This window comes from Hyla sarda, chromosome 7 (genome assembly GCF_029499605.1).
Source record: "Hyla sarda isolate aHylSar1 chromosome 7, aHylSar1.hap1, whole genome shotgun sequence".
Lineage (NCBI taxonomy): Eukaryota > Metazoa > Chordata > Amphibia > Anura > Hylidae > Hyla > Hyla sarda.
Window position 1 is genome coordinate 215,590,342 of NC_079195.1, and position 20,806 is coordinate 215,611,147.

At 46.0% G+C, this 20,806-nt stretch overlaps 1 protein-coding gene across 2 annotated transcripts in view; it reads right to left on the minus strand.

Moving 5' to 3' along the window:
* Positions 1–20,520, minus strand: part of GIPC2 (GIPC PDZ domain containing family member 2) — a 107,973-nt gene extending 87,453 nt beyond the window's left edge. For both annotated transcript variants that reach the window (XR_008846647.1, XM_056532614.1), the window contains exon 1: positions 20,050–20,520. Coding sequence is in view for 1 of the 2 variants with exons in the window: in XM_056532614.1 (XP_056388589.1) it covers positions 20,050–20,337 (288 nt within the window). In the remaining variant the exon portion in view is untranslated. The remainder of the gene's footprint in view (positions 1–20,049) is intronic.
* Positions 20,521–20,806: the final 286 nt, after the last annotated feature.

Sequence of the window (20,806 nt, forward strand, 5' to 3'; positions counted from 1 at the left end):
GTGTTGAAGCCGATATTTTGTATCTGCAGGAGACCAGGTTGTCAGATCTAGCCTCTCTGGTAAAAGCCAGGAGAGAGTGGAGGCGCGGCCCCTCCCACTGGTCTCTTGCGGCTGAGCCGTATAGTGGGGTGGCGGTCCTTTTTACCGCTCCGGTTGAATGCCGACGGGTTATTGAGTTAGAAATGGGGAGGTGCCTGATCTTAGATGTCCTCATGAAGGGGCAAGAGCTCCGGCTCATTAACATCTACGCCCCACAAACCAAGTGGGACCGTAAAGATCTCTTTATGAGGATTAAGCCCTTTCTTTTTACAAGCCGACAGGTGATCTTTGGAGGGGATTTCAATACTGTCACAAGGTCCCAAGATAGGAGAGGTTCCAATGATCGGTTGGCTTATGATAGCATAGCTCTCAATAGTATACTTAGGGAAGCTCGCCTAGAGGACGCCCACATTCGGAGCCCCTCAGGCCACGCGGGTTTCACCTATCATCGAGGTAGCTGCAGGTCTAGAATAGACAGGTTTTATTTGAAGGAGGAAGCCGTCTCTTCCGCAGTGTCCGTGGTTGAGGTGGAGTTCTCCGATCACTGTATGATTTCTTTTTCCTTGAATGTTTCAGAGACCCCCCGGATGGGTAAAGGTTATTGGAAGCTGAATTCGTCCCTCCTGGAGGAAGCTGAGGTAAGACAGTCCTTTGAGGATTTTCTTCAGAGTCAGGTACCTTTACTGGACCTTTGTAGTAGTAAGTCAGAGTGGTGGGAGATATTCAAGAAAAGGGTTGCGGGGTTCTTCCGCCAGCTCTCGAGCCTCAGGTCCCTGAACAGGTATCGCCTGTATCAGGGACTGAGGAGGAAACTCGAGCTTCTTGTTTCGACTGGAGGTAGCCGAGAGGATATCTCCAGAGTGAAATCCTTGCTGATGAGGTGTCAGTACGATAGGCACGCATCCTTGGTTTTTGAGAGGGATTTCGGGAAATACCGCTCGCCCGACCCTTACAGAAACTGTAAGATGTCAGTGAGTAGTAAAGTCATTTCAGGACTGATCGATAGTACAGGATCTCTGAATCGGTCCAGATCAGGGATCCTGGAGATCGTCAGATCCTTCTACTCGCACCTCTTGGGAAGGAAGGATCTAGATCGAGACAGGATGTCGGCTTTCCTGGCTGAAACCATTCCTGAGCCAGGGGTAGACCCCTCTCTTGATGTTTTGGCAGAAGAAATCAGGGAAGAGGAAGTGAGACTGGCGATCGAGGGGCTTGCCCCCAAGAAGTCACCAGGTCCGGATGGCTTAACATCCGAGTGGTACAGGGCCTTTAAGGAGTCTTTAGCTCCCCTCTTGACTGAGGTATTCAATGAGTGTCTCTCCTCGGGCACTCAGCCGAAGTCAATGAGGAGGTCAGCCCTGATTCTTCTCTCAAAGGGTAAAGATCCCAGCCGTATTGAGAATTGGAGGCCCATAGCTCTTCTCAATACGGACAGGAAGCTTCTGGCCAAGATACTGTTTAATCGGCTGGTGAAGTTTGCACCCCGGCTCCTTTCGGGGGCTCAGCACTGCTCTGTTCCAGGCCGAAGCACCTTAAGTGCGGTCCTTAGTGTCAGGGAGGCAGTGGAGCGGAGTAGTGCGGGTCTCTGGAAGGGGTACCTGCTGTCCCTGGATCAGGCCAAAGCATTTGATCGGGTGAACCATGACTACCTCTGGTCAATCCTACTGAGATATGGCTTACCGTGTACTTTTGTTAATTGGCTTAAGATCTTGTATACAGGGGCAGAGAGTTTCCCGCTGGTGAACGGTTGGTCTGGCCACTCTTTTGAGGTGGGGTCCGGAGTCCGTCAGGGTTGTCCTTTGAGCCCGCTTTTATACGTGTTCGCAATCGACCCCTTCATCCGGAGGGTAGATTGTGGGCCGTTGGCGGGAGTCGGGATGAGTCTGGCGGAGCTGGATGTTGCCCAGAGAGTAGTGGCGTACGCTGATGATGTCACCATTTTCGTGTCCTCGAGAGAGGAGGTTGATGTGGTGATGTCGGAGGTGGAACGCTACTCGGAGGCATCCGGGTCTAACATCAACCGGGATAAGTGTGAAAGTCTTTGGCTGGGAGGGGGAGATCCCACGTTTGATCTCCCGGACACCCTTCCAGGGCCCCAAGAGTCAGCAAAAATTCTGGGCATCACATTCGGCCAGGATGATTATCCCACCAAAAACTGGGATGGTAAGCTCCAGGATGCCACTCAGAAGGTGAACCAGTGGAAGGGTTGGTCTATGACCCTCAGGGAAAGGGTACACCTGATCAAATCGTACCTGCTCCCCTTGTTTATCTATCTGGGCAGCGTATGTATCTTGCCAGAGGCTTACTATACTAGGATCTACAGCCTGTTTTTCCAACTGTTATGGGGGAACAGGATGAACCTAGTCAAGAGGGAGGTTACGTACCGCACGAGGAGACTAGGGGGTTTATCTATGGTAAACCCTGTGGTGTTCTTAACGAACACCTTCTTGAAAGCTAACATCTCGAACCTCTGGTCAGAGAGGGGTCCTCCATGGGTACTCTCCTGCAGGGAGTGGTTTCGGCCTTTCTTCCAGGAATGGGAGACAGGAGGGCAAGTGAAGGACCTCCGTACGCCCCATGGATATCTTCCGGCTTACGCTACCCCGACTCTGAAGGCGATACGTCGGTGGGGTCTGGGAGTGTGGGAGATCAGGACCCAGTCAAGGCAGTTCCTTGACAAACGGGTTCTGTTGACCCACTTCCAGAAGCCTCTGGCACTCAGGGACTGCCCAGGTCGGGATCTGAGGGTGGGGTTGTATCTTTTAAACATGAAAAGGATCCCCCAGAAGTTTTGGGACTTGGCCTGGCGCTGCTTTCAGGGGAAGCTATATGTGAGGGACAATTTGAAGTGTAGGAGATCTGATGACCGGGGGTGTCCCCGAGAAGAGTGCGGGGACATGCTGGAAAGCATGGACCACTTCCTGCTTCATTGTCCCTTTAATATAGGGATCTACAACCGGGTGGGCGCTTCCATCGGCTGGAGTCAACTTGCCGGCCTTACCTATCCGGAGTGGGCTTATGGGGCATTCAGGACCCTGGGTGGCCGTGATCGGGGCACTTTATTCTTAGTCAGTTTAGTGGTTAGATACTACACATGGAATGCACGGTGTTTAGTGTCTACACAGCGGAAAGTCCTCTCCGAGGTGGAGGTCTGTAGGAACATCACTGGTGACCTCGGGAAGATCAGGTCTTTGGAATATGGCAGTCTTGGTACCAGTAGGGCTTCTCTCCTATGGAGAGGGTTTTCTTTTGATGTGCCCTAGGTACTAGACCTTTTGGGTAGAGTACCCTTGATTTGGTTAGGGACAGTGATGTAGGGACAGGGTTAGGGTGATAGTAGGGTCAGTTTATTTTTAGGGATAATGGTAGGGAGAGAGGTAGGGTGGAGTTAGGGAAAGAATGTAAATTTTGTATGTATCAGGATTGCCATCCTTCTTCCTGGTGGTGGGCTAATGCATGTGCACCATAGCTTTTTGTTTTGTTTTCAGATGTTAAGGTTATGAAGGGCTTACAGGCACAAAACTTGGGCCTAAAGTGGGTTGTATTGTTTGTTTAAGTATATTGTAATGCTGATAATGATAAAGTTGGTTGGGAGGAGTTCTAGGTTGGGAGGGTGTATTTGTGGGTGGTGGTGGTTGTTTCTTTTGGTGGACCTGGCATGGGTCAGTTATGAACTGGACATTGAGGACTATGAACTGTATGGACTCTGACCCATGTACAGGAGGGCAGGTGGTGTGGGTGAAGGGACAGTTTAGTGTAGGTTATTTTATTGTATTTGTAGGTGTATTTTCTGTATATTTAGGTGTATATAGTGTATATAGTCTATATGTATAATATGTTATAATTTTGTTTATCTTATTTTATGGCAGTCGAACCAGTTGTTATTTTTGTAGTAATTTTTCTTTGGTATTTTTGTATCCCGTAGTGGATTTCGTTTTTCTTTGGTCTAGGTCTTCTTTTCCCCAAGTTTGGGTGTTTTTGAGTCATAGATTTAATTTTCTTTCTTAACAATTAGGGGGAAAAAAAAAAAAGTATGTGTATATATACATATATATATTAAATTAATGGGGTGTAGTGGGAGTCCTTGTTGTATGTGTTTTCCCAAGTTTGGGTGTTTTTGAGTTACAGCTAAATTGTGCTATTTTTATATTTCTTTTTTAGTAACGCAAGTTGAGTATGTATGTGAGTGTTGTTAGATATTTGGTTATGTAAGGTGCGTCTCTAGTATTTTCTAGGGAAAACTGGGCTGGCCGGTTAGGCAGGATTTATGTTCTTTTATTTGAAATGTAAAGTTTGGGTTTATGTTATTTTATGTTGTTGTTTTCAGTTATGGCAAAGTTGTGCTGGTTTTTGTGTTTGTTATGATTTACATTTTTCTAATAAAAAAGATTTACAGGATATAACTCAGGATCAGTACAGGATAAGTAATGTAATGTAATGTATGTACACAGTGACCCCACCAGCAGAATAATGAGTACCGCTCTGGAGTATAATACAGGATATAACTCAGGATCAGTACAGGATAAGTAATGTAATGTATATACACAGTGACACCACCAGCAGAATAGTGAGTGCAGCTCTGGAGTATAATACAGGATATAACTCAGGGTCAGTACAGGATAAGTAATGTAATGTATGTACACAGTGACCTCACCAGCAGAATAGTGAGTACAGCTCTGGAGTATAATACAGGATATAACTCAGGATCAGTACAGGATAAGTAATGTAATGTAATGTATGCACACAGTGACCCCACCAGCAGAATAATGAGTACCGCTCTGGAGTATAATACAGGATATAACTCAGGATCAGTACAGGATAAGTAATGTAATGTATGTACACAGTGACCCCACCAGCAGAATAATGAGTACCGCTCTGGAGTATAATACAGGATATAACTCAGGATCAGTACAGGATAAGTAATGTAATGTATATACACAGTGACACCACCAGCAGAATAGTGAGTGCAGCTCATGAGTATAATACAGGATATAACTCCGGGTCAGTACAGGATAAGTAATGTAATGTATGTACACAGTGACCCCACCAGCAGAATAGTGAGTACAGCTCTGGAGTATAATACAGGATATAACTCTGGATCAGTACAGGATAAGTACCGTAATGTAATGAATGTACACAGTGACCCCACCAGCAGAATAATGAGTACAGCTCTGGAGTATAATACAGGATATAACTCAGGATCAGTACAGGATAAATAATATGATACATCTACAAAGTTACTCAACCTTTTTCTTTATGTATAGCAATAATAATAGAATAACGGGTGGATATGCTTTCTTCAGTCTGGAATAACACATAGACCATGCAGCTCAATAATAAACAGGCTTTTAGAAATATTACAGTGTCTTTAAATCAATTTCCACAATGTCCCATTGGCTCCCATGCGGGCTGTTAAACCCCTAAACATTAACTCCTTGTCTGTATTGTTTGTTTGTTTGTTTCTTAGCTTATGGAATTTTTCTGTTAGTATTTTTCAGCATCAGTAAAGCTTCCCATAGGGTGGTGACCCCCAACAGTAACCTCCAATCTACGGCAACCCAGAGGACTCCGGTTCCCAACATTCGCCATGGCGGCATGAGTGCGAAACAGGAGGGATGTCGTGCAGAGCAAGGCAGAAGCAGATGTGATACAGGAAATACAGGAACCACCATTTAAAGGGGCACACCACTGGAAAACATTTTTTTTTTTTTATTGTTTTTTTATTTTATTTTTTTTTATTGTTTTTTTTAACTCAACTGGTGCCAGAAAGTAAAACAGATTTGTAAATGACTTCTATTTAAAAATCTTAACCCTTCCAGTACTTATCAGCTGCTGTATGCTACAGAGGAAGTTCTTTTCTTTTTGAATTTCCTTTCTGTCACACCACAGTGCTCCCTGCTGACACCTCTGTCCATGTCAGGAACTGTCCAGAGCAGGGGAAAAAAAAAATCTCCATCCTGCTCTGGACAGCTCCTAACATGGACAGAGGTGAGCAGAGAGCACTGTGGTCAGACAGAAAGGAAATTCAAAATGAAAACTTCCTGTGGAGCATACAGCAGCTGGTAAGTACTGGAAGGATTAAGATTTTTAAAATAGAAGTAATTTACAAATCTGTTTAACTTTCTGGTACCAGGTGATTAAAAAAAAAAATGTTTCCATGGGAGTACCCCTTTATTGAAAAAATCTATGTATTCATAGAGTAGTGGTCTCCAAAGTGTGGACCTCCAGCGGTTGCAAAACTACAACTCCCAGTATGCCCGGACAGCCGCTGGCTGTCCGGGCATGCTGGGAGTTGTAGTTTTGCAACCGCTGGAGGTCCACACTTTGGAGACCACTGCCTTAAAAATTAATAGAGTGGTTGCCCGGCACATTTCACCTACGTTCTCAGACTGTTGAGACCCAATTAGCTCCTAGCAGGCTATAACTACCCCTCCCCCTTATTACAATAATTAATTAAATAATAACTGACACAACAACAATTCAACTTTTTTATGGGTGGGGATCGGCCACAGCTTTATTTATAAAATTACTTATATAAATAACAATTTAACTGTAACAAAGACACCGATTGGCTTCTTGCCAACCCGAGAGGTGCTGCCACACTGTCCTGTGTGGAGGTCTACCCCGGGTTGACCCCGCTTTCACCGTCTTCTTACCGCCACGGAGGAGACCAGTATAGCCCTACACTGGGCTCCGACCCCCACCCAAGAGATACTGGATAGCCAACACCTGGGGCCACTTCAGCCCCCCGGCACACCCAAAACATTTCCTCTCCAGGAAATCCGCCCAACACATTTCCTCTCCAGGAAATCCGCTCAATACATTTCCTCTCCAGGAAATCCGCCCAACACATTTCCTCTCCAGGAAATCCGCCCAACACATTTCCTCTCCAGGAAATCCGCCCAACACATTTCCTCTCCAGGAAATCCGCTCAACACATTTCCTCTCCAGGAAATCCGCCCAACACTTTTCCTCTCCAGGAAAACCGCCCAACACTTTTCCTCTCCAGGAAAACCGAGGTACCTGCCGCCAGGACCTATTTCTTATACTAATTTGTATTCATTCATTTTACAGTATTTATTAATCTTTCTTTTTTTTATTTTTTTTATTTTTTCTTTATTAACTCTTGTGCGAACACATCTCTCAGACTCACCCACACACCGAAGAGAGCCGCAGCACTCGCACCACCTTGCGGAAAACCGATCGCAAAACATAACACATATGGGAAACATCAAACTGGGCAAAAATAGCAACGCAACATGCAGATCGTCAGCGCCCCACGCGCTGCGCTACCCTCTCCGGAAACCAAGCCATCTCCGCCGGCTCCGATACAAAAGAGGGCGAATCTCAAACTCACAACACCCCATCCTATCAAAGAAAAGCAAAACCCAAAACAGACAAAAAACTCGAAACTGAATAATCGGGGCGGGGAGCAAAAAAGAAAAAAGGGGGAGGCGCCCCAGAGCCGCCCCGTCAAGCAATAGGACGACAACCCGAAAAAACAGTCATTCGCTGAACCCCATGCAGCACAAGCTGCGCTACCTGGATCGCCGAAGCAGTCTCGGACAAAAAACGGGGCCTTTAATTTTTATTATTATTTATTTTATTTATTTATTTATTTATTTATTTATTTTTTAATGTGTCGCAAATTGCATAAAATAGGCACCCAAAAAACAGACACCCCAGTCCCAGATGAGGAGAAAGGAAGTGCCCCATCCACATAGCCCCGAAAAAAGCCAGCGCAAACCTCGGGTGAGCAAAACGACGCAAAAGCGACAACCAAAAATCCGACCCGCAGCTGCAACCAAGTGACCCAAAACTGATAGGAAAAACCGGTCGCCGACAGCAAGGCCACCCACTCGCGGGCCCAGCCCCTAGGTACGCACCAACATCCCACCAACCGCAAAGTAGAAAAGAAAAAATTACCCCCCGCCATGCGCCAACCGCACCTCACTAGGTCGCAGCACAGTGGGAAAGCCACCCACCTGTTTTCTCCTTTTTTTTTTTTTTTTTTTGAATAGAAGGTGATTCACATGAACAGGTGAAGATACCCTGCGTCATGTACTAAGAATGTTATTTGGATGCACAGAGAACAAAGCCCAAATCTCGAACCTCCTTGGAGAGGTGACACAGCAGTCAACTTCCGTCATCACATCATATGAAAACGAAATAGGAATAAACATCAGAGCCCGGAAGATAACTACAAAGGGCATTCCAGGTACGAAAAACAAATCCCCTATCCACAGACACATTTGGAACCTCCGGGACCCCCCTCCACTGTAGACATCCCGGCCTCCACACCACCAACCACTCGCAAACGCCTTACCGTGAGTGTGACCAAGTCGCAGGAGCCACCAAAGCGGACCAAGAAATACACACCAAACTCCACGATGACCCACGGGCCAGCCACACAGGCAAACCTTCCGACTCCGCCCGAGGGAGCAACCTCCGGAACCACTGCCAGAGAAAAACGAGACAAAGCGTCAACACCCAATACCGACCCCAGGGAGCACAGCCCCAAAATAAATAGTAACTCACAACAGCGAAGCACTAAGTGCAACAAGCCGAACACAGGAAGAAATCCGCAAGAGTAATATCAGTGACAACTCCCCGAATGTCAGACCGACAACACGCCACGATCACTCAAAGCACCCCAGAAAAGAAGAAAAGTAACACCAAATTAGAGCGCTACCAAGCGCAGGGGCCAAGCCAACCCACACAGTATCGTTACAAGTCCAGAACATGAGCTGCCGAAGCAAGCACCCAAAGTCCCACAACCAATACCAAGGCAAAAGCGCTAACAAAACCCAAGCATGGCAGAAACCCACTAACTACCAAGACCCAGGGCTAAACCACCCAGCAGCACCACAGGGAAACCAAACCACACCAACAACCAACCAAACCGGCCACATCCGGAAACAGAGCGAGCTTCCCGTGAGCTGCAACGGGGGACAGAAAGCAGGCCTGTCCACTGCACGACACATGAAAAAACCCCAACCAGCCGAAACGTCAGCCCTTAGCGCACCCGGGGCACATATGCGGGGGCACAGATACCACACACCCTCGGCGGCCAGAGACAACCTGGAGGAAAAAACTCCGCCCGGAACCATATTCCACATGGAACAATCAGGAAACCAGCAAGGACCGTAACCAGGGCACCCAGCGAGCCCCGAAGAAACCAAAACAGAGAAAACGCAATCACACCCTGACCACAGGAAAGCAGCAGACCAACGCCAACGCGGCATGCGGAACCCATGCTAATCTACTCAGTATTGTTCCAATTTTAACATAAGTGCTGCCGAAGCGAGCACCAAATATGGAACGCTTCACAATTTGCATGTCAGCCTTGCAACAACAAACCACACCCCCACAAGCGCAGAGCACAGGAGAATCGCCCTCCGGAATACCACCACGAACAGAAAAACTCACAAGGCAAGGCAAACAGAGACTCAAGCGAACCTACCCCCGGAGACTCAAGCGAAACCTACCCACCGAACACATCAGCTAAAGCACCCAAAACGACATACAGAAGTCCCATGCCTACCAGAGATTGGGAAAATACGGAGAGATAAACCAAACAAAAGGGGGAGAAAACCAAAAGAAACAAAACCGTAACTGGGCGGCACCCACCGAATCAGGAAAAGGAACAAGCCGCAGGAGCCAAGTCTGCCAAACCCCGGCCACCCAGAGCGTAAGGCCAAAAGAGCACTCACCGCAGAAAACATTTTTTTTTAAACTTTTTTATGATACCCTACCAAAGCACCCTGAAATAGAGGAGGAAAGCAGGATTAGAACTCTGGTCTCCCACACAATACACATTCAACTGATGGCTGCTCAGACCACTGACTTACAGCCAGAACCCAAGAAGAGACGTACCCAACTCCCAACCAGAGACCAAACTCAACATACACACAGAAACAAAATGACGAACACTGCACAGAACGCAGCCATAAGCACACTAACCGGGGAAGGGGCCAAGCCCCGCATCAGAACACTCACCAATTCCAGAAGGCAAGTCGGAGACCGCCGGGTCGCGGGCACTCCGCCACCACACTCACTACCCCTTCACGGGGGGCATTGGAGAGGCAGGAGGAAGAAGGAGGGGGGGGGAGATCTGGGAACACGGGGCGGAGAGGTGATGGGGGGGTGGGGGCAGGCGCAGTGGGCAGGGGGTGTGGTAAGGGGAGAGGTGCCAGCGTGGCGGAGTGAGAAGCTGGGTAAATGAGAGGGGACGATAGGAGAGCTCAAATAGTTTGCGCCGTAATCCGAAAGAGCCCGCAGTACCCTTGGCATTTTCGGATTGTTTTATTTTATTTTTTATTTTTTTTGTGAACGCCGTTTATTAATACATACAGTAGAAAAATTGACCGAATATGCTAAACAGAAATGTCATATGTGTATTAAATTACCAATATTATTTATTATGTATATCACGTGTATAGTGAAATTTAATATTTATTTATTTCTTTTAATTTAAAATTTTTTATTTGAATTATTCATTTATTTATATTTGCGTGCACGCCATAGATGGAACACTTCAAGCGACGACATATTGTTATACCCCAGACATGCACTCATGCGGAGATACCACATACATGCATGTCTGCAACACACATTTTTTTTTTTAGTATTTAATTATTATTTTTTTTTTAGTTATACCTATATATACATACATACACATATATACACTTTTATTTATTTATCGATTTTTTTTTCCATTTATTTAAATATATATATATATATATATATATATATATATATATATATATATATTTTTTTTTTTTTTTTATTTGTATTATTTATTTATTTTTTGAATGGGGAAAAGGGGGCAAACCAAACTTTTATTATTGAAGGGTTAAATGACCTTTATTGACTTAAGGTTTAAGGCTTGGAGCAATCAATCAACGAGCGGACGCGCAGGAGGCAGGTAAGTGACCCACCTGCTGTGTCCCAGCTGATCGGGACAACGCGATTAGATCGGGATTGTCCCGGTCAGCCCGACTGAGCAGCCGGGATGCTTGAAAGTACACCTCCAGATGCGGCGATGAACTTAGATCGCCGCGTCTAAAGATGTAATGCCGGACATCTGCCCGATCGGCGATGTCCAGCGTAGCATGGGTCCTGGTTGCTAAGAGCAACCGGGACCCCACGGATATAACGCGCGCTCACCTTGTGAGCGCGCATTATATCTGAAGGAGCGCAAATGGACGTTAATAAGCGTCCATTTGCACATAGGGAGTTAAAACAGCAGCAGCCCCCCAGGGGCCGCTGCCTCCAGAGCCAGGGGGGGGGGACAGGGGGGGGAAAGAGACGGAGGGGAACAGGGGGGGGGGAAGAGACGGAGGGGACAGCAAAGAGGAAAAAGAGACGGAGGGGGACAGGGGGGGGACAAGGAAAACAGCAGAGCATGCTCATAAGGAGCACGCCCTGAGGGAGGGATAGAGGCACAGGCAGGGAAGAGGGCAAAAGTAACGGGCGGGACAGGGCTCACAGGGACTATAGTGGGTAGGAGAGCGGGACTGTGAGAGGTCCGCCAGCCTCCCGAACCCGCCTCGGGTGCAACAGGAGGGGAGGCCAGCACAGCCATAAGGGAGCATGCCAGCCCTCACCCTCCTGCTCCATCCGGGCCATAAATAAGGGGCAGACACATACCAGCCAGCAGTCAAAACTCCGGGTCCTGGGCAGATTGAGGGGGGAAGGGAGGCACCACAGCTATAAATACCCAGGGGAGGGCCCCTGAAAGCCCGGGAAACTATTACACCACTGATTGGTGCACTCCTTCCCCCCCACCCATGGGACATACCACTATAGTTAACAACAAGTTTTTACAGGCGGGGGAGGGGGCTAAAAACCTTGCCTGTATATTTCTTAACCCCTTAACTGCTCACCAGTCAGGGGGCAAGCTAGTTATGCACAGCTTGCCCCTCCATGATCGCTAAGGGTTCCGGCGGTTGGATCCTCACTGATCGGTTAGTTATATTCTATACACATGTTATGTCTAATCTTGATATAATCCCTATAATACAGGGTGTTGTTATATCCCATACACAGCATAAAGCTAAATGGAGATATACAGGCAGGCTGTCGTCCCATAAAAGATCTTTATACCCAGTCGCTCCCAGATCCCGCGTCCCAGCGTATATTTATTAATTGCTTCACAAGTTAACGCTCGGAAACTTTCACTATTTTTATAGGGATTAATCGTTAATTTTTACAATCAGCCATAAAAAAAAAAAAAAGAGCATAAAATGCTGCATAAAAGAAACATGTCCATCTTCTAGAGATAAATCGTGGAACACCCCAACACCCCCTCCGGCAACACATTATCCTATTAAGAGGACGAGAACTCATAAAAGAAAGAGTTCTGAGAAATCTATCGAGTTACTTCAATATGGAGAAAAGTAGGAGAACATACGCACTTAAATAGGCACTGTCGTGTAATGAACGTCGCATAGAATAGTAGTACAAGCATTTGTAATAAACTTTGTAATATCTCTTATTAAACAAAAATGCTTCTTTCTCCTGTTATCAAGCTTCTTCCCTTTCCCCCCAACTCCTGCTGTTAAAATCATCTCTGATAAATAAGCTCAGCTTTGCTTTGTGTCTGCAAGACAAGCAAAACAAGTCTATAGAGGGGGGAGGAGGGAGCTTAAGACAAGCAATACAAGTCTATGGAGGGGAGAGGAGGGAGTTCAAGACAAGCAATACAAGTATATGGAGGGGGGAGCGCCGGACAAGCAATACAAGTCTATGGAGGGAGAGGAGGGAGCTCCAGACAAGCAATACAAGTCTATGAAGGGGGAGGAGGGAGCTCCAGACAAGCAATACAAGTCTATGGAGGGGGAGGAGGGAGCTCCAGACAAGCAATACAAGTCTATGGAGGGGGAAGAAGGGAGCTCAAAAAAATCTATACAAGTCTATGGAGGGGGAGGAGGGAGCTCAAAACAAGCAATTCAAGTCTATGGATGGGGGAGGAGTGAGCTTAAGACAAAACAAGCAATACAAGTCTACAGAGGGGGGGAGGGAGCTCAAGACAATCAATACAAGTGTATGGAGGGGGGAAGAGGAGGGAGCTCCAGACAAGCAATACAAGTCTATGGAGGGGGGAAGAGGAGGGAGCTCCAGACAAGCAATACAAGTCTATGGAGGGGGGAAGAGGAGGGAGCTCCAGACAAGCAATACAAGTCTATGGAGGGGGAGGAGGGAGCTCAAGACAAGCAATACAAGTCTATGGAAGGGGGAGGAGGAAACTCCAGACAAGCAATACAAGTCTAAGGAGGGGGAGGAGGGAGCTCAAGACAAGCAATACAAGTCTATGGAGGGGGAGCGCCAGACAAGCAATACAAGTCTATGGAGGAAGAGGGAGCTCAAGACAAACAATACAAGTCTATAGAGGGGGAGGAGGGAGCTCAAGACAAGCAATACAAGTCTATAGAGTGGGGAGGAGGGAGCTCAAGAAAAGCAATACAAGTCTATGGAGAGGGAGGAGAGAGCTCAAGACAAGCAATAGTAAAGCAGCAATCACTTAAGCTGCAATACCAGACATAACTTATTGAGAGGAGTGGTGCTGATTCTTGGTGAAAAAAATAAGATTTATTTCCATTCTTCTATATCTATCAGTGCAGTGTTTCCCAACCAGGGTGCCTCCAGCTGTTGCAAAACTACAACTCCTAGCATGCCTGGAGAGCCAAAGGCTGGTTGGAAAACACTGTCACTGTCAACAAACCAACTTGTTCTAGTTTGAAGACAATCTGTAAGATACATTTGTTATTAGAATGGTTGATCTGATAGCAGAACAGGCTTCTCCTCTTTATAGCTGTTATAATTCCACTATTATAATTTTATACCAGTAACCAGATTATGTATTTGACATCATTTACTTTACAGGTTACTCCAGAAGATTGCTGTGAGTCATTGCTTAATGTATATCACTGAGCTGAGTGACTGCGGATCTCATTCATAGGCTATGGTGGGGATCCAGGATGTCTCAGTAATTAACGTAATCTGCATTCTCCGTGGTAATTAGGACGGTACATTTATTTTTAGGCCACCTTCACACTAATTACTGAGGAGAAGTTCAATTTCTGGGATTTCCTCTTTAGCATAAACAAGCGCTGCCAGCAAATATTCATTCGACCAGGTACCTGATGAAGGGTTCGGTTTGGGCTGGAAACATGTCGTAAGCCATATTGTATTTTATTCTTTTGGTCATATGAATAAAATATGATGCAGTGTTATTTACCTATGATGTGTACCCAGGCCAATCCTGCTCCTTCATCAGGATATCCAGGCGAGTGAGCGCAGCTTTTAACTGTATGGAGGCCCCCACATAAAGTTGAAAGTGGCCTCTAAGTGTATACCCCAGGGACTGAAGCCTGCACTGAGAGAGCGTGACCTCGCCCCCCGCGCAGTACAGGCACCAATGATGTCACTCGTCATCCCCTGCACTGGGGAGGAAGGACAGGGCCTGGCTGTTGTGGACATTGCTGCACAGGACAAGAGGTGAGTAGGTTTTTTTTTTTCTATTTTATTTTTTTTTATCTACGTGGCTTTCTACATAGCTACCTGGCTACCTACCTACCTATTGGACTACCTACTTAGCTAGCAACCTACCTAACTAGTTACCTAGCTTATTACCTACCTGCCTGCCTACCTAACTAGCTACCTAGCTGGCTACCTACTTAGCTATGGACCTAGCTACCTGGCTACCTACTTACCTTTATAATAAGCACTGAAGACAATTGAGAATACCTGCACTCACCGCAAGGCAAAGGAATTGAAGCTCCTATATGGAACAAACCGGAGGACCGGAACTGCAGAGATGCATGGACGATCTGAGGCGATCTCCTGTGAGCATCCACTCATCACTGCAGTCCCGGTCCTCTGGTTTGTTCCATATAGGAGCTTCAAGTCCTTTGCCTTGCGGTGAGTGCAGGTGAGTGCAGGTATTCTCTATTGTCTTCAGTGCTTATTATGTTCTAAGGCAATCCTTTATCTACATCCTAGCACCATTGGGGACAATATTGTGGTTTGTCTTTATCAGCTGTGTTGCTGTTCCACTTCAGCTCAGAAGTTAACCCCCACCTAGCCAGAGACAAGCGGTGCCTTCCCCACCTCTTTGCTACTTACCTTTATACTTAGCTAAAACCTACTTGTCTACCTAACTACCTGGTTACTTGCCTAGCTACCTTCCTACCTAGCTAGCCAGCTAGCAACCTACCTAGCTAGTTATCTACATGGCTGCCTACCCATCTACCTACCAAGTGGGTTTCCTAGCTAGCCTATTGCCTGGCTACCTACATTGCTAGCAACCTACCTAGCTACTTACCTTCCTTGCTACCTACCTACCTCAGCATGTATTTACCTATTGGGGGGCTACCTACATGAGGTCATTCCTGCCTATGGAGGGGGGAATACCTAATAAGGGAACTACTGTAGGACACACCTATTTAAAGGGGTACTCCACTGGAAAACATTTATTTTTATTTATTTATTTTTATTTTTTAAATCAACTGGTGGCAGAAAGTTAAACAGATTTGTAAATTACTTCTATTTAAAAAACTTAACCCTTGCAGTACTTATCAGCTGCTGTATGTTCCACATGAAGTTCTTTTCATTTTGAATTTCCTTTCTGTCTGACCACAGTGCTCTCTGCTGACACCTCTGTCCATTTTAGGAACTGTCCAGAGTAGGAGCACATCCCCATAGTAAACCTCTCCTGCTCTGGACATTTCTTAAAATGGACAGAGGTGTCCACTGTGATCAGACAGAAAGGAAATTCAAAAAGAAAATAACTTCCTGTAGAGCATAAAGCAACTGATAAGTACTGGAAGGATTAAGATTTTTAAATAGAAATCATTTACAAATCTGTTTAACTTTCTGGCACCAGTGCATTTAAAAAAAAAAAGGAGTACCCCTTTAATGGTTGAACTTTAATGGATTCTATATAAATTGACATAGAATAAGGAAAAAGTTGGCAAGTATGTTCTAGGCCAGTGTTTCCCAACCAGCGTGCCTCCAGCTGTTGCAAAACTACAACTCCCAGCATGCCCGGACAGCCAACGGCTGTCCGGGCATGCTAGGAGTTGTAGTTTTGCAACAGCTGGAGCCCCCCTGGTTGGGAAACACTGTCCTAGATCCACTTAGAAAGTAGTTTGTAGTGCTTATAGGACCTGCATATGTTTATTTCATAGGGCAGATAATGGTGACAGGTCCTGTTTAATTGCGATTGTTACTAGAATTGCTCTTTAATCCCCTTCCAGTATTAGCTTTCAGGCTGTGTGTTCAGTGCACTGTGTGAACCTGCAGAGAACAATGGGCCTTGAGTAGACAACAATGTCCTGTCACCTGGCAGATGTCCTCCCACAGGTGACATCACTCCTGGGACGTCTACTGCTACAGGTAAAGCCTCTCGTCTCAGGGACGCTAACATTTGTTGTTTCTGCTTATATATCTTTTATATTCATTTTTTTCAATATACTTTGTGCATCAGTGTCCTCATGGTTTTCAATACTTTGCCATCATGCTGCTGCAAAGGCAGAAGCTGCGGAGATTGCCTAGGAGTTTTAAACATTCTGCCGATGGTAAAGTATGATTTAACTGGCCGGCAGGTGCTGACATCATTGCAGGGGGCAGGGAGTGGAAATGTCAGCGCTGCTGCAGGGAGGGGTGCAGGAATGCCCCAGCAGCCTATCATCACTGCTGAGGCTTCAGTACACTGGGAAAGCTGGGTGGCACGCAGTACATAGTGTAGGGCGTACAGTACTTCGCCAGCTATACCAGTCTCCTGAAGAGCTCCAATCTGGCTGCTTTACCAGACAGATATTCTCTTCAGGAGACTGGAAAAGCAGGGGAAGTACTGTAAGCCCTGCAATGTTTACTGTGTGCCACCCAGCATTCGCAGTCTCCTGAAGAGTTTCAATATGGCTGCTTTACCAGACAGATATTCTCTTCAGGAGACTGGAAAAGCAGGGGAAGTACTGTAAGCCCTGCAATGTTTACTGTGTGCCACCCAGCATTCGCAGTCTCCTGAAGAGTTTCAATATGGCTGCTTTACCAGACAGATATTCTCTTCAGGACACTGGAAAAGCTGGGGAAGTACTATGAGTCCTGCAACTAAATTTCTGACTGGAATTCTTCCACCGTATTCCGCTTAGAAATTCCGCCGTGTGAACACGGCCTTACTGTATATTCTTTCCAAAAACGAACCTAACAAATCCTTTCTGGACAGTAAAAGTTTTTTTTTTGGGGTGACATCTTTCCCTTTAAAGGGATACTCCGGTCAAAAATGATAATTTTTTTTAATCAACTGGTGCCAGAACGTTAAACAGATTTACAAATTACTTCTATTTAAAAATCATAATCCTTCCAGTACTTATCAGCTGCTGTATGCTCCACAGGAAGTTCTTTTCTTTTTAAATGTATTTTCTTTGTGACCACAGTGCTCTCTGCTGACACCTCTGTCTGTCTCAGGAACTGTCCAGAGCAGGAGAGGTTTTCTATGGGGATTTTCTCCTACTATGGACAGTTCCTGAGACAGACAGAGGTGTCAGCAGAGAGCACTGTGGTCAGACAGAAAATAAATTCTTAAAGAAAAGAACTTCCTGTAGAACATACAGCAGCTGAGAAGTACTGGAAGGATTACAATTTTTTAATAGAAGTAATTTACAAATCTGCTTAACGTTCTGGCACCAGTTGAGTTACAAAAAAAAATAGTTTTTCACCGGAGTACCCCTTTAACATACACCCTTCCCCAGCTCCGCTCCTCCTTCACTTTTTATCCCTTCAGGTGCTGATACTGAGCTGCACCCTATGTGTGGAATTTACCCAAATACACTCCCATAAGGTGTCATAAAATACAGAGCTTCCTGATATTACCACATAGGAAAGTGTCCTCCATTATCCTCAGGGCTGTAATTATTAGGGCTATAAATGCCCATAGTGACCCTCCTGAATGTATAGTTAGGATTCCTATTGCCCAAACTGGGCCTTATATGCAAAATGTATGTCTGGGGACACGGGAAAGTAACCAAAATTTACTCTGTCTACATTGTCCATTGCCTTCATACATGTCCCCCTATGTTTCTTCGATTTTGTGTTTAATTTCATAGATCTTTTCTTGCAGTCAGTGAACAGAAATGTTCATAGTTTCTATCCAGGGCTCTGTTGAGCAGAAAATGAGTGGATCAGGTGGTCATCGCCATACCTTGCCGAGACCGCAAAACCACGTGTATGCAGTCTGTACAGGGGGCCATGGAGTTCATGTGGCACAACACCGCATGGCGCTCTAATTGGTGCTGCAATATGGTGTCCAATGGAAGTAGAATTCATATGAAATTCAGCAGAGAAAAATCCCACCCCGTAGACTTTATACGGTAGTGCGCATGACAAAAATATTTCCATTCACTATCAGCAAGTAGAGGTCTTACAATAGAGAGAATTTAAAGCACAACTTATAGTAGAAAAGTGCATTGTATTATGATTAAACAGTGTTTCCCTACTGGTGTGCCTCCAGCTGTTGAAAAATACCACCCAGTAGACTTTATACGGTAGTGTGCATGACAAAAATATTTCCATTCACTATCAGCAAGTAGAGGTCTTACAATAGAGAGAATTTAAAGCACAACTTATAGTAGAAAAGTGCATTGTATCACTATTAAACAGTGTTTCCCTACTGGTGTGCCTCCAGCTGTTGAAAAATCCCACCCCGTAGACTTTATACGGTAGTGCGCATGACAAAAATATTTCCATTCACTATCAGCAAGTAGAGGTCTTACAATAGAGAGAATTTAAAGCACAACTTATAGTAGAAAAGTGCATTGTATCACGATTCAACAGTGTTTCCCTACTGGTGTGCCTCCAGCTGTTGAAAAATTTCCCTCTGTAGACTTATACGGTAGTGGGCATGACAAAAATATTTCTATTCACTATCAGCAAGTAGAGGTCTTACAATAGAGAGGATTTAAAGCACAACTTATAGTATAAAAGTGCATTGTATCTAGATTAAACTGTGTTTCCCTACTGGTGTGCCTCCAGCTGTTGAAAAATCCCACCCCGTAGACTTTATACGGTAGTGCGCATGACAAAAATATTTCCATTCACTATCAGCAAGTAGAGGTCTTACAATAGAGAGAATTTAAAGCACAACTTATAGTAGAAAAGTGCATTGTATTGTGATTAAACAGTGTTTCCCTACTGGTGTGCCTCCAGCTGTTGAAAAATCCCACCCAGTAGACTTTATACGGTAGTGTGCATGACAAAAATATTTCCATTCACTATCAGCAAGTAGAGGTTTTACAATAGAGAGAATTTAAAGCACAACTTATAGTAGAAAAGTGCATTGTATCACGATTCAACAGTGTTTCCCAACTGGTGTGCCTCCAGCTGTTACAAAACTACAACTCCCAGCATGCCCGGACAGCCGAAGGCTGTCCGGGCATGCTGGGAGTTGTAGTTTTGCAAAAGCTAGAGGCACATCAGTTGGAAAACACTGTGATGAAAAGGTATTTCTCTACCAAAAACATCCATAGCCCACCTGCGTATGACCTTTCTTTCTGCCCTATTCACTGAAGCAAGGGGGGCAAAGATTCTGTTTGCCACCCGGCAACCCCTGGCTTGTTAGGACCACCTATGGTGCCCATGGATGTGCCCCACCAAAAATATTACAAGGTCATTGATACTAATGCAAAGATTTACCCCAATAACCAGTATTTAGGTCTCATGATCCTGGCAGTTCCAAGACGGGCACCAAGTTACTGGGGGCGAGCAATGCACAGTACAGTGACCAGGGAAGGGTGAGGCTTCTCATTAACGTGACTCGCTCCTGACCTTTACCCCGAGTCCTGCCGGAGCCCCTGCGTTAGTCGTATGGAGCAAGTTAACCTGTGACAGGCTCGATAGGATTCAGATTATTGGGCAGACTAGATGGGCCAAATGGTTCTTATCTGCCGACACATTCTATGTCTCTATGACAGTCCCTCGTTCAGTAGAGGTACCTGCGTAGCGTCTTACCTCTTCCGCGGTGATGTGGAAGGCATCGGCGATCTTGGCGTACAATTCCTTGACGTTGGTGAACCCTTCGATCCTGCCGGTGGGGCTGCCATGCGCCAGTTGTGTGTGGAAGACCAGTTTGGGGCGCAGGCTCACTGGAGGGGGTGGCAGACCGGCGGCACCGTTGGCATGGGCAGAGTCTTTCGCCGTACTGCTCCCAGCTGTCCGGTTTTCCACTTCTTCGCTTTCCACTAACTTGGAGGAGACCTCCTTCTTCTTTTTCAACTTCCCTCTCAGTCCCAGAGGCATGGTGGTAGTGCGGGGATGGAGCGATGTGCTGGAATTAATTTAACCCCCCGGCTCCTGTTCCTCGTCCTCCCGCCTCGGCCGCCTCTTCGCTGTTACTCGTTCCACCTTGATACGGAGTCAGTGTCTGTACATGTTCACAGGTAGACACTTCCTGCTTCACTGGAATAAGAGAACTCCCCTGGATCTCTCCTCCTCCTCCCCTCCCCGGTCTGTACTGTGCCTCTGCTCAGCCCTGTGCATCCCCCTCCCCACTGTACTGCGCTCCCCTCTGCACCCGCTCCCCACCCATCTGTGCTTCGTCCCTTGTCACCGTCACCTCCTTCCCATCATCTCTTATATTCACTTCAACCACCATCCTCAATCCACCGTCTCCTGTCTGCGCTGCAGATAAGTTCTATAAGACGAAAACTCAGCTCCATGTTCCCTTATTCAGCATTATAGTCACTAAGGTGACATATAGAATGCCAAC